At 45.0% G+C, this 12,111-nt stretch overlaps 2 protein-coding genes across 8 annotated transcripts in view; both read right to left on the bottom strand.

Annotated features, from left to right (window-relative positions):
* VWC2L (von Willebrand factor C domain containing 2 like) overlaps positions 1 to 5,513 on the bottom strand; it is a 40,489-nt gene extending 34,976 nt beyond the window's left edge. For 4 of the 5 annotated variants that reach the window (XM_080600564.1, XM_080600568.1, XM_080600566.1 and 1 more), the window contains exons 1-2: positions 3,538 to 3,650; positions 2,967 to 3,433 (exon numbers count right to left, since the gene is read on the bottom strand). In XM_080600564.1, coding sequence (XP_080456690.1) covers positions 2,967 to 3,377 — 411 coding nt within the window. In that variant the 5' untranslated portion in view covers positions 3,378 to 3,433; positions 3,538 to 3,650. Of the gene's footprint in view, positions 1 to 2,966; positions 3,434 to 3,537; positions 3,651 to 5,374 lie in introns of those variants that run through there. The other variant, XM_080600565.1, reaches the window with a different exon arrangement.
* Positions 5,514 to 6,228: 715 nt separating this feature from the next.
* SPAG16 (sperm associated antigen 16) overlaps positions 6,229 to 12,111 on the bottom strand; it is a 388,703-nt gene continuing 382,820 nt past the window's right edge. Inside the window, exons 16-17 of one of the 3 annotated variants that reach the window (XM_080600561.1) lie at positions 6,622 to 6,777; positions 6,229 to 6,358 (exon numbers count right to left, since the gene is read on the bottom strand). In XM_080600561.1, the coding sequence (XP_080456687.1) occupies positions 6,342 to 6,358; positions 6,622 to 6,777 (173 nt within the window). In that variant the 3' untranslated portion in view covers positions 6,229 to 6,341. Of the gene's footprint in view, positions 6,359 to 6,412; positions 6,778 to 12,111 lie in introns of those variants that run through there. The other 2 variants (XM_080600560.1, XR_013953855.1) reach the window with 2 other exon arrangements.

Raw genomic sequence — 12,111 nt, 5'->3', positions numbered from 1 at the left:
GACTCAGTCCTGGTAGTATTAATAGAGCAAGCATGGATGTTTGTATGCACACACACACAGACACACACTTTCAAAAGGTTTTTAAATGAAAGTTAATTTCAGCTGTAGCTAAGCAATGAAGAGCACTTCTATGGATGATGATTCAAAACCTACATATTAGCAAAAGCAAATTGTAGGTGAAAGGGTTACAAGCCCACAAAAAATGGTGACCGTCTCCACTGGAAGCAGTCTGTTTTTGAGTCAGAATGACTGGGAAAGCCTCTCTTCTTTGGCAAAGACAGAGCTCTGTGTGTGTGGAATGGGCTTGAGAAAGTCTGCAGACCTTATAAATCCAACAGGGTGAGAGAAGAGCAGAACTCAGCCTATAAAACCTATGGACTGCTCTGGATTTCTTCTGTAGAGGTGGCAGGTAAAAGCTCAGGTACTCGGCTCTGGTGAGGCTGCACCTTGAGTCCTGTGTTCAGCTTTGGGCCCCTCAGTACCAGAAGAACATCAAGGCCCTGGAGCGTGTCCGGAGAAGGACAACGAAGCTGGTGAAGGGCCTGGAGCACAAGTCCTGTGAGGGGCGGCTGAGGGAACTGGGGGTGTTTGGTCTGGAGAAGAGGAGGCTCAGGGGAGACCTCATTGCTCTCTGCAGCTGCCTGAAAGGAAGGTGTGGAGAGCTGGGGGCCAGCCTCTTCTCACAGGTAACCAGTGATAGGACCAGAGGGAATGGCCTCAAGTTGTGCCAGGGGAGGTTCAGGTTGGAAATGAGGAGACATTTCTTCTCAGAAAGAGCAGTCAGGCATTGGGACGGGTTGCCCAGGGAGGTGGTGGAGTCACCGTCCCTGGGGGTGTTCAAGAAAAGGTTGGACGTGGTGCTTAGTGGGTGACATTGGTGGTAGGGGGATGGTTGGACCAGGTGATCTTGGAGGTCTTTTCTGACCTTAATGATTCTAGGATTCTATTATCTGTGTTCTATTGAAGCAAACAGCAAAATCCCCAGATGCTTCAATGAAGTCAAGGTTTGGCTTTATAGCAGCAATTTCCTGAATCTTGGAATTTCTTCCTTTCCTACAGCATTTATAAACTCAGAGTTCATGGGTACTCCTTTTCGTTTTTTCTTTCCTTTTTTTTTTTTTTTCAAAACACCCCTGGAAGTGCACAGCAATTTCCTATTGCCTGAATCTCTAGGAGGAAAAGAGTTTCAATGTTTGTTCTAGGTAAACACATAGATTTCCAAAAAATCAGTTTATGCCCTATTGCACAAGGTATCAAGCTCTGTAAAACACAGGTCCAGATCAAAAGCTCGACTGTGAAGTGAGTTAAATATGAAGGACCTCACATGAGTCCTACATGAAGGCTACCACATGCGAGAATGATGTGCCCCCATCTACTGTGCCTTTTTCTGGGGACACTGGAGCTTTGCTTTCCACACAACACCCCGCAGTTGCTGAACACAACAAACTCTGAATCAGACAGCTCTAACTCCCCTTAATAGCCTTTCTCCCCTAAATTCTGTTTCTCTGCCCTTTAATCCATTAACGAGCGGGATTATTTCTTTCAGAAAACGTGATAAATACTTCTGTACTTTTTTTCACATGTTAGAGATACTTTAATGAAAAGATCCATCTCATTGTTCTCCCAGTGCTTTCCTAAAATCTCACCAAAACAACTCCTGATAGCTTTCACGTAAGGATCTGAGCACGTGCCAGGTGCGGGACACTTCCCCACTAACAAATCAAGACTACTCGAGCATGATATTTGTGGGGTGAAGCTGGGCTGGTCTTCACAGGGCAATAACCTGTGATTCAAGCAGTTCACAAGATCAGCATCTTCATGTTCCTCTGCAAAGCAGAGAACAAGTTGAGCTGTATGGCCCTTGAGGATACAATCCTCATCTATTTGTTTTGTGCCTAAGACTCTAGACTGTCTTGATCACACTGAGTGATTCCAGCTACAGACAGACAGAAAAAGATGAACACAAACCATATATAATTGAAGAAAGAAAATAAATACTACCTTCACTGAAAAAAAGAAAAATACCTGGGAAAAAGGGATTTGTAATCTATGTTATGAGAATCTGTGAAGCATTAAGACCTATATGGAAGTATTTTCATTGTCAGAAAAGAAAATAAATTTGCAAGTGTATAATGAGATTGGGCATACAGCCATGAAGAGTTATAGGCTGTTTTTAATTAAGGAGGTATGAATTTTAAAGCCACGTGACCTGGGAGCACAAACTCTTGTATACCTATTGCCTTTACACACCCTGTACTTCATTGTGAAATACTGTTTTCCTTAGCAGAATTGAAAACATGTAATCAAACTTACTAGAGTGAGAGATGTAGGTTGTGTAAAGGGTAATGGCTTTTGAAAATCTGGTCTTATTTTTAAGATACATTCCAGAAGGATTTCTTCACAACTTTCCTAATAGGCACTCTAATATTATAATTAAACTCCCTGCTTCTCTGTACCTGAGATGGTCATCTGCCTAGAAATTCATCTTCTGCCATTCTAGACAGCTTTACCACAGCTGCAATGCAAATATTAAATACAGCTTGCAACCTACTTACTTGCATTCTCATATAGTTATGAATCACAACTCTCAGTACCATGCCATCATTTTTTGTTATCCAAATTGGAAAGGGGGTTCCTAAAAAGCACCCAGCATTTTGGTTTACCACCATTTTTACAGACACCACCAGCGGTCCAACTTGATTCATGCTGAGCAAAGAGGGAGGTTGAGGAGCAACTTTAGAAGGCTAGCATTTTGCTCTGGGACTTTCCACTCATCACTGGCCCTCACTGAGTTCACGTGAGGCTGGAGGTGGCAGCTTTCACATCAGCCTGACCTACATCACAGCTAAAAAGACCTTTGCTTTTATCTCTGATCAACAGCAATAAGCAAATACTGAGTGCCTTTGAGAGTCCTCAACAAGTCCTGTATCATACTAATATTAAATACTGAAGTAAGTGTTTCATACCTTAAATTCCTCCAAGATTTTGTAATTTTTTCCATGATATTCACAAAAGTTTTTCACTTCTTTGCATTCTGGACAGCATCCATTGTGTTCCACTTTTGTACACTTTGGGTGGATTTTAGGGCATTCTGGTTGATCACAAACAGGTCCATCCTCAGTACAGACACAGGGACAGTTGGAATGTCCCGGGAAAAAACGTTCTCCCAGTTTGTACACAAAGCCACTGTCATCCACACAGCCCTTCCCTCGGTAGTCATCAAAGATCAGGTTGTCATTACTGGAGGTCTGGTCCCCTTCATCGGCAGGGTAGTCTTCATGATTGATGGCAGCTGGAGTCACCAAACCAGGGATTACCAACAGAAGTATCCAGGCTTCATGGATATGTAGAGCCATCCCCCTCCTCGGCTTCTCCATGGGGTCTCAATGCCAGAGAGAAACAGCTGCTTCCATAAGGAGACCAGTGTGGTGGTCTGAAAACAAATATTTTTAAGTGAGAACAAACTCAAAATACTAAGGGATATTGACTACCAAAGACCATTCTTTCAACCACCACCAAAAATAAATCAGTGCTTACAAAACCATGCAGATAACTATCTCTGTTTCATTTGGAATAAGCCTCTCCTCAATTATTTGTAATGAGACTAAAGCACATGACATACATAAATTAGGCACACATGTGTAAGCATATGCCCACAAAATACCCCTATAGAAATGGTGGCTCAGAGGAATCACCTGATTTTTATTTTCCTCATTTGTGCAGTTGAGTTTTCTGCTGCACCAGAAGTTAAAGTACCTGCCTGAAACTGCAGATTCGAGGGATCTGAACCCAAGTTTAAGCACGGTTTTAACCTCCCACTGTAGCCACTGTCCCTCTGTATTACGAAGAAGCTAGCCGGGCTACCAACATCGCCCAGCCTGTGGCAGGTCCGTATAATCCTGGCAGAAAGCACGATGTAATCCACCTTCCCCATCATTCAGCATTTTAGGAATTCGCAGGGAGAAATGCTGAGAGCAGGATGATGTTAAATGCCTGCGTAGCGCGTGGAGCCGCTGAAATGTGTCTGTCTGCCTAGGCTGGAGCCTTTGGAAAACTTGGGGAGTGATGCAGCACGGGCCGACCTTTGGAGAGCTTGGCTCGAGTGGCGGAGCCATGGAGCGACCCAGGGAGGCAGAAGCTTTGCATCGCCCCCCGGAGAACCAGTGCCAAGAGCAGGCTCGGTGCTTGCGCCTTGGGTGCGCGATTGGCTGCCCGTGGTGCCACATCACTGCCACCAGCGCGCCGTCCTTCCTACCCGCCAGCCAGCAGCCAGCGCAGCGCTAGCAGGAGCATGGTTCCTGACCTATCTGAGAACTGGGCGAAGTATTGCAGGAAACTTTTCGATGAGATATGAGCCTTATGGGGAGGGAGGGTGATGGAGGGAGTTGCTGGCACTCACCAGAAAGGGCTTGTTTGGATGTGTGTGGCACTGCTTCTCGTCCTCCCGTCTCAGTGTGCAGACAGGCACATGCACCGTACACAAACATGCATTAGCCTGCACATACAGGAGAACACGTCCTCCCCCTCCACCCCCCAAGGAGGCATTTTTTCTGTATTGGGATTTTTGGTGGACTGCAGATTTTCAGCAATTAGTTCTCCTTAACTGAAGGAAAAAAGCAGCAGCAGCAGCAGCAGGAGCAGGAGAAGGCTTTAATCCTAGAGAAGCAGCTAAGGGATCCTGTTGACAAAGCAGTTTTTCCAAAGCCACAACAGAGGGAGACACCGGATATTACACAAGCTTTATCAAATTCAAAAGACATCTTCTTAATTGAAGGACTAGCTCCTTTCCCTTCACAAGGGCTATGCACCCTCTTACAACTATCAGCAATATCTATCATAACGTGTTGTTTGGGAATCAGGCAATTCATGCAGCTGCTCTACCCATCGCCACAGCAGGGAATCTTGCCTACCTAAATGCTACAGGTAGCTTGCAATATTGCAGATTGGTGGGTACTTAGGGGGAAAAAAATCAAAAAGCAGGAGCAACTGAAGTAATTAATGTCTGAGGAATTGTGAAACAATCAAGGCAATGTGCTGAAGTGTGATGAAGAAGCTCTCCGAATTAAAAAAAAAAAAAGTTCTCTGAAGATCATAAATATTTTTTTTATTTTGCTACAGCCTGTAGTCATCTGAGACGTCCCACAGCAACTCACAGGCACTCAGCTCAGCGGCGATCCTGGAAATCAGACAGACTGCAGACGCCTCGTACGGACAGATTTCAACAAGTAAACAAATGCTGCTTTGCTCAGCATTAGTTTACAGCTGAACTTTCTCATCATTTCTCATCATGAGAGAGGCCAGGATCGTAGGTAAGTCTCTGAGTAAAAGGTTTCCATCCACCTTCCCTCGCCCCGAGTGAATAATTTACACTTACCTAATCAGGCTCGATCTGAAAGCTGAAAGGGGTCACAGGCCAACATGGACTAAAAGGTTAGACACAGATTAGTGAAAGCAGTTCCTCCTAATCACATTTTCAGTGTTGACTCACGGACAATCCCTTTTCCTCCACCTCCCATCGCCAAACACAGGAAAGCAGCAGCCCAGCAACCACGACATGAGAATTAAGCTTTAACCCAGTGTTCAGGATTCAAAGCGAGCAGCGGCGAGGCGGTCCAGAGGCAGGGATGCCGCGGAGAAACCCCGATGCCAGCAGCACAGTCATCGCGGCGAACTTGGGCTGGATTTCCTCAGGTCTTGAGTGGAGGGGGGCGGCGGGAGGTGGGGGGGAGAGAGAAAAAAAAATGTATATATCCCCTCCCTATGCCCAGCGGATCTCTTGCGGTTCAGGATTTGCCACAGCGGGGGAAGGAGGGGGGAGAAGAGCGGGGAGGGGGCTGGTTAGGCAGTAGGCAGGCAGGGGGAGGGCGGAGGAGCCCCGCGGCCGGCGGGCCCCGCTCCCCTGCGGGGACTCCCCAGCCCGAGGGACGGGCATGGCTGCACCGCGCAGCTCCGCAACCCTTATTATTATTATTAATAATAATTATTATTTTTTTTCTTTTCTTTTTTCAGGGAAAAAAATAATAAAAAAGAGGGAATGGGAAAAAACAATGATAATCCAGCTGCGGAGCGCTCAGGCTGTGCTGCGTGCAGCCCCCGCGCCCCGCGGTCTTTCCATGGGTGGCCCCGCTACCATCAGCGCCGCGCTCCCCAACTCGGCCTCCTTCCTGCCCCGGTGGAGGCCGGAGCGTTTGCTGCATCAAAAATCCCACCTTGCTGCATTATTAAAACTTCACGTCTTCCCGCAGGCTGGAATTGGAAACGGGGAGCCGAGCGCTGGTGGCTCTGGTGGTGTTACGCTCAAAATCGATCTCCTTGCAATTCGGCTGCTCTGTCATTAGGCGTCATTGTAAAGCTATTTCTGCAGGAGCAACCAAACGAGAGCTGCTGGATGTTCGGAAAAACAGGCAGCGTAAAGAGGAAGAAACCAGGGATTTTATTCGGATAAAATGCAGAATAATACTCCTCTCAGGCACTTATGCTCCCTGAAAACATTAACTACGGAAACACTTCACTAAGCCCTCTCTGCAACGCTGTCAAATCATTTCCCCCCCCTGTAAATCCACGAGGTTAAGGTTACGTGAAAACAGCACGCTGGTCCTCAGGTCCAGAGGCAAAGCGTACCGTCAGCACCCCCCGAAAGCAGCCGCCCTGCCTTGTGATCGAAGGCAACGCTGTGCACTTCTTCCTCGCTGTGGCCCCGCAGGCTGGAGAGCTGTCCCAGCTCCAGGTACAGCACCTTCACGGATCCATCGCCGCTCGCCACAGCCACGGTGCGACCTGAAATTCAGAGCAAAGTTACCGAGGTTTGTAAAGGCAGCAGTGAGAGAGCGGTGCTGGAAGTTTGGGGCTCGCTACTTTAAAGACGAGCCAGGTTTTGTGTGCTCCTGTTGTCGGAGATAAATGATGGGAAAGTTGGATAGATCAATGGTAATGAGATTGGGTTTTGGAGTGATTAAGTGAATCTGGAGACCTGGGCACGCTACTCATTAGGCGCAGAGCTATTCTACCTGGATTTGGATGCAATTATTTAGGGCCAGATTCCGACATGCAGGCTGAGCAGCAGATGTTCTGCTGATAGCTGGAGGTGTCAGAATCAGACCACAATATTACGTTGCTTTTCTTGTACAGCACTGCAATGAAGGAAAGGGCAGGTTTCTAGCCGAGTTCCAGGGAGGTCAGGCTTCTAGCTGAACTGACTGCCTTGCTCCCTGAGAGCCTTAAGGAAAAGCCAACCCAAATTAAATTTGGATAGAACTAGGTCTAACAGTAGAAAAATATAAAACTGGAAAAGGTTTTAAAGAGTTCCCAGCTTCCATGTGCTTATTTACGAACCAAACGGACTCAGTTTTCATCGCCCTCAATGAGGCAGAAAGTGTTTATAAGTTGATTGTCTTTCTGCTTAAATAACAGCACAGGTAACAGCTGGTAAGCGATACGTTTGAAGCACTTTTATTTATCCAGCCACCAGATACACACTCTCTCCTTTAAGAAATTAACTATAATAGTCATGAGTTTCACGTACAGAAAAAAGGAAAAAAAAAGGAAGGATCAATACATTCATTTCAGAGCAGATGTGGTCCTCCCAACAAAGAGATCCTTGCATTCTAGTCATGATCTTGGGCAAATACCTTTTTCTATTAGGAGCAAGTTCAATATAACTTCCAAATGATTACAGCTCTTTTTATGTATCAGTATTTTCTCTCCGAAAGCAAAGACATCACCAGCAGACGAATAATTAATATTGACACTGACAAAGTCAATTGGACACTAAGGCCATCATTTTGGGGAAGATTATGAAAAATGGGAGAGATTCGGGCCATTTTTAGTCATCCAAGTTATTTGCCAAGAGGCCAATGGGAACACATTACACATCAGAAGTCCTCACAATTTTCATCATGTGCAAGCCATAGGGACTTGGGCATGACTACATGATGTATAATTTATCCCAGGAATATATTGTCTGTCCTTCCATCCAAACTAACTCTTAACAACGATATTCAAGACCCACTGGCTCCACCCGTGAAGTAAACGAATGCCATTTCACCATTTATGAAAGCAAAGGCAGAGTCTAAACCAGCTAAAAAATGCACTGAGAATATTTAATCACGCGTTATGCTTAGCGTGGCCATGGATATCTGTGCGAGAAAGAGAACTAGAAGGTAGAGCTAACCATGATAAATATGCCCTATTTGCAAACCTTTATAACTACCCGGCTTCTTCGTCTAGAACAAAGCCTGACACAGCAAAGATCTGTAGGATGGATTAGAGTGTCCAAAGCAGCAGATGTGAATATTTATTATAAACTCTCTTCCAGCAAGTCTTTGCTGACAGAAGCATTGCATATGGATTTCACTTGCAGCCAGACTCTCCAGGCAGTCGCTGGGATGACTTCTCCAGGAGCCAAATAAATGCCATTTCGCCTGGAGCCCTGACACTGCAACAGCTGGGCAGGGGGTTAATGTCACTTTCAGCTTCTTCAGACCCGTAACGAACGCGCTCGTTAAAAAGAGAGAGGGACAGTAGCTGCACAAGGTGCACCAGCAAACCGCTCGTGCCTCCCCGCGCCGGGGAAAGGGTTGAGGTTTTCGGGGCAGCCCTGGTGAGGATTGAGTCATTTCACGCACAGTTAGTGCCAGCCACGCCACGACGTGCTACGGCTGCCGACTACGAGCACAGCAGCTTCCCTGCTCTCTGTAGCAGAAGGATGCACAAGGCAATGCCTGCGAGAGGGGAGGGGAAGGCGTAAAATGAGAACATCTCATTTCTGTCACCCTTTATGTCAACGCTGATCTACACGCTCGTAACAATTTGCTCATTATAATGTAAATTTACTCCCTCCTTCCTTCCAAAAGGAGATGTTTCTTTTCGGAAAGAGGGAACAAATTGTGTTTTATTGCTCTTTCAAAATGTTCTCCAATTAGGAAGCCAAACAAAACCTATTACATAATTGTCATGCAAAGCCCTGTTTTTATGAAGGACACTCGCCTGCCAACAAAGGCACTTTGATATAACACTCAGAGGAAGACAAAAGCCTGGAGCTATTTTTTTCTTCATACACCTTAGGACGAATTGTCAGGTGGGGCAGGTCTGGGCAAATTCACTGAACTCAGCAATTATGCTGAATTATACTGAAATGAGCAGTTTCTGGTTAGAAGACGCAAAGCTCCAAAGAATGAGACCTCGAGATCTCACAGCCTTTAGATCTCAAACTCAAGGTTTGAAAGACCTCAAACTCACAAGGTTTCAATGTCTCAAGACCTCAAACTCACAAGAAGCTGCCCCAGATGGGCAACCCAGGGAGCAAAAACGAAGCTTGGCTCTGGCTGGCCCCACGCCCGTCCTGAGCTCTTACTTCTTCCTCAAACTGGCAGACAGGAGTGATGACAAAGCACATCTCCATGCCAAAGAGACACTACAGTAGCAGCCTCTGTACTAATTACAGCTAATTTGCTGTTGCCCATTGCTAGAACATAGGCACTAATTTTTCTGATGTACCCCTATTACATCCTTAGAATAACATAAGCTCTGACCATCTGGTCATCTGCTTCAGAAAGGATGCAGTGAGTTAGGAAAGGTAGAGAGAATGGCAACAAAAGCAATGAGAGGTAGGAACAACTTCTGTGCAAGCAATCACTAAGAGGGATGACTTACCCTGAAAAAAAAATACTGTATGCTAAAATGTATGTCTTGTAACAGTCACATTTCTTCTGGGACATGACTGAACTCCCTCTGAGTGACCCATGCCTTTCAGCTCCTCTTTATTTTCCTAGCATTTCAGTAAGGTACGGCTGCAGGTTTCCAGCCCCAGCACCCTACAGAGAACAGTCTCTGTTCCCCGTCTCCCACGCACCGCCTCGCCATGCTGCCGCTTCCAGCCTGGCAATGGCCTTTGTTGCAGGCATTGATTAATTGCTAATGCAGTTCCGCTGTTTGGGCCGGAAATACACTCGTACCTTATAACAACAGTAAAAATCACCCCTGCCCTTTTAGAAAAGTATTTCTGATATTAAAGACATATCCCGATGCTGTTTTGAGATCAGAACTGAACCTAAAATCAATTAGTACCTCAAATGATGTGGTTACTGCTATCACACGTACCCCGCTGTGGGGAACAGGGTAATTACGATGAATTTATCTTGTATGGACATCTGGCCCAGCCAATTTTTCCAAATGTACATCAAATTATGGAACAAAGAAAGGCCATAGCCTTTAAGTACCAAAAGCAAGAATCTGAAAAAAACAACAAAAAAAGTAATTTTGCTGGAGTCTCCACATTGACCTAAACATGTGAGCTTAAATCAAAGTTACTGCACTGCCTGAGGCTCGGTTATGTTACATATAACAAGCAACACACTTTTTCTTGTCTGTGAGGAACTTTGCATACCTCTGGTGCCATGTAAATACCAAAGCCTCATATGTAAACACAATATGAAATCCATCTCCTAATTTGAACTAGGGGCTAAGTGTAAAATAGGGCTGGTGCACTGAAACAATTGAATTTAATTTGTGACTGCGTTTCTTCAGACCACAAAACCAGACAAGATTAATTTGCTGGGTTGATAGAACCAAATTACCTGGGGTGGAGGTAGGAAGACCTCTGCTTGTCCAACAACAGCTTGACAATTTATATTCCATAAGATCCTAATGGAAATCACAGCCGTGATTACCATCTTCTTTGTAAAATGAATTTTGAGTGAAACCTTGCCAAGACAAGGTTAAGCAGTGCTCCCCTTGTTTGTGTGTTCAAACAGCTGGAAGCAAGGCCATCTTCGGACTAGCAAAGTGGAGCAAGCAGACCAGGTTAGAGCTGTTAGGCTCTGGCGGCCAATAGATGCTGTTGGCTGCAGCCTTAAGATTTCATCTGAAAACAAACAAGCCACAACCATGGGGGCTGTCATGCAGCTCGTTTCTCCAACAGCTGGATGCTGAGCTGACTTTGGAGGGCAGCTAGCAGATAACACCTGCTGGCTGGCTGCCAGTACGCATGACTCCTGCTGCGGTTCACCACATGCACGCTTCCACATCTGTCCAGAAGGCAACCAAAGGTCTCATTGGCAAGCCCTTCAGGGCAACAGTTACCTTGAAGCGTTAAGCTTTTCTTCAGGCAAACCAACTGACAAACCACCTAACACCCAATGACCAAATTCTCTGGAAATTCCTGTTTTGGCAGACAAGTTCCTCACGTTTCTAGAGGGTTTTAGCAGCTCAGTGGTTAATAAAATAGAATTGCAACAAAGTCACCAACGCCACAGCTTACTGTAGCATGTTAGGCTCAGACACTCATTCTGATAACTAGCACTGTTCGCTGTCTCAGAACATTTTTTTTTCCATAGACTCATCAGATAACATTAACTCTTGTTCAGCTACAAAACAGAATGAGGAAAGTGAAAAGAAAGAAAATTCACCTGTCTGCAGCAGCAGCTTTTACACCTGGAGTAAGGGATGCTGGATTTGGGCAACTGCTTCTAATAAAGGCAGGGCCATTATTTTAGGCTTCTTTGTAAATAATTCAGATGTAGTAACTCTGCCAATTTAAAAATACTCACACTGCCTAACCATAAGCAAAGCATTCATCTTCAAAGACAAGCCCTGTAATTCCTTTTTTCATTAAAATTATGATCTTGCATGGATTTAAGAAATTCTGCTTATCATAACTGCATAGGGAAGCCTGAGACCATTAGTGATGGCAGAGATGAAAAAACGTATCAAAGAAAGAAAGAAAAGCTTTCATCAATAGGGAAATGATTTTTATACACATCAGAACCAATTTAAAGAATTGTCTGGAATCAATTTAGATAGACAGAAATGCTTCTCAGCATTTATTACCTGTGAAGGGAATATTGATCCCATCCATTGATTTCTCCTATGCACATAGAGCAGCATCTGTTTTGGTTTTGTGGTTTTGTTTTTGTTTTTTTACAGAAAGATGCCCCAAAGTGGAAAGTATCAAGAAACTACTTATATTTTAAGGACTTCCATTAATGGTTCAACCAGCGTCATTACTCAGAACTTTTCAACTCCATTCCAGACTAGGCAAAATGTAATTCAGCTTATTTTTCGCACATGATTGTTAGTCAATACAGAGAAGAGTTTTGCTGAAACCATGCTCAT

Source organism: Anser brachyrhynchus, assembly GCF_964034855.1.
Source record: "Anser brachyrhynchus genome assembly, chromosome: 7".
In the NCBI taxonomy this organism is placed as follows: Eukaryota; Metazoa; Chordata; class Aves; order Anseriformes; family Anatidae; genus Anser; species Anser brachyrhynchus.
The sequence above is the reverse complement of the archived record's forward strand: the minus strand, read 5'-3'. Positions and strand labels throughout refer to the sequence as shown.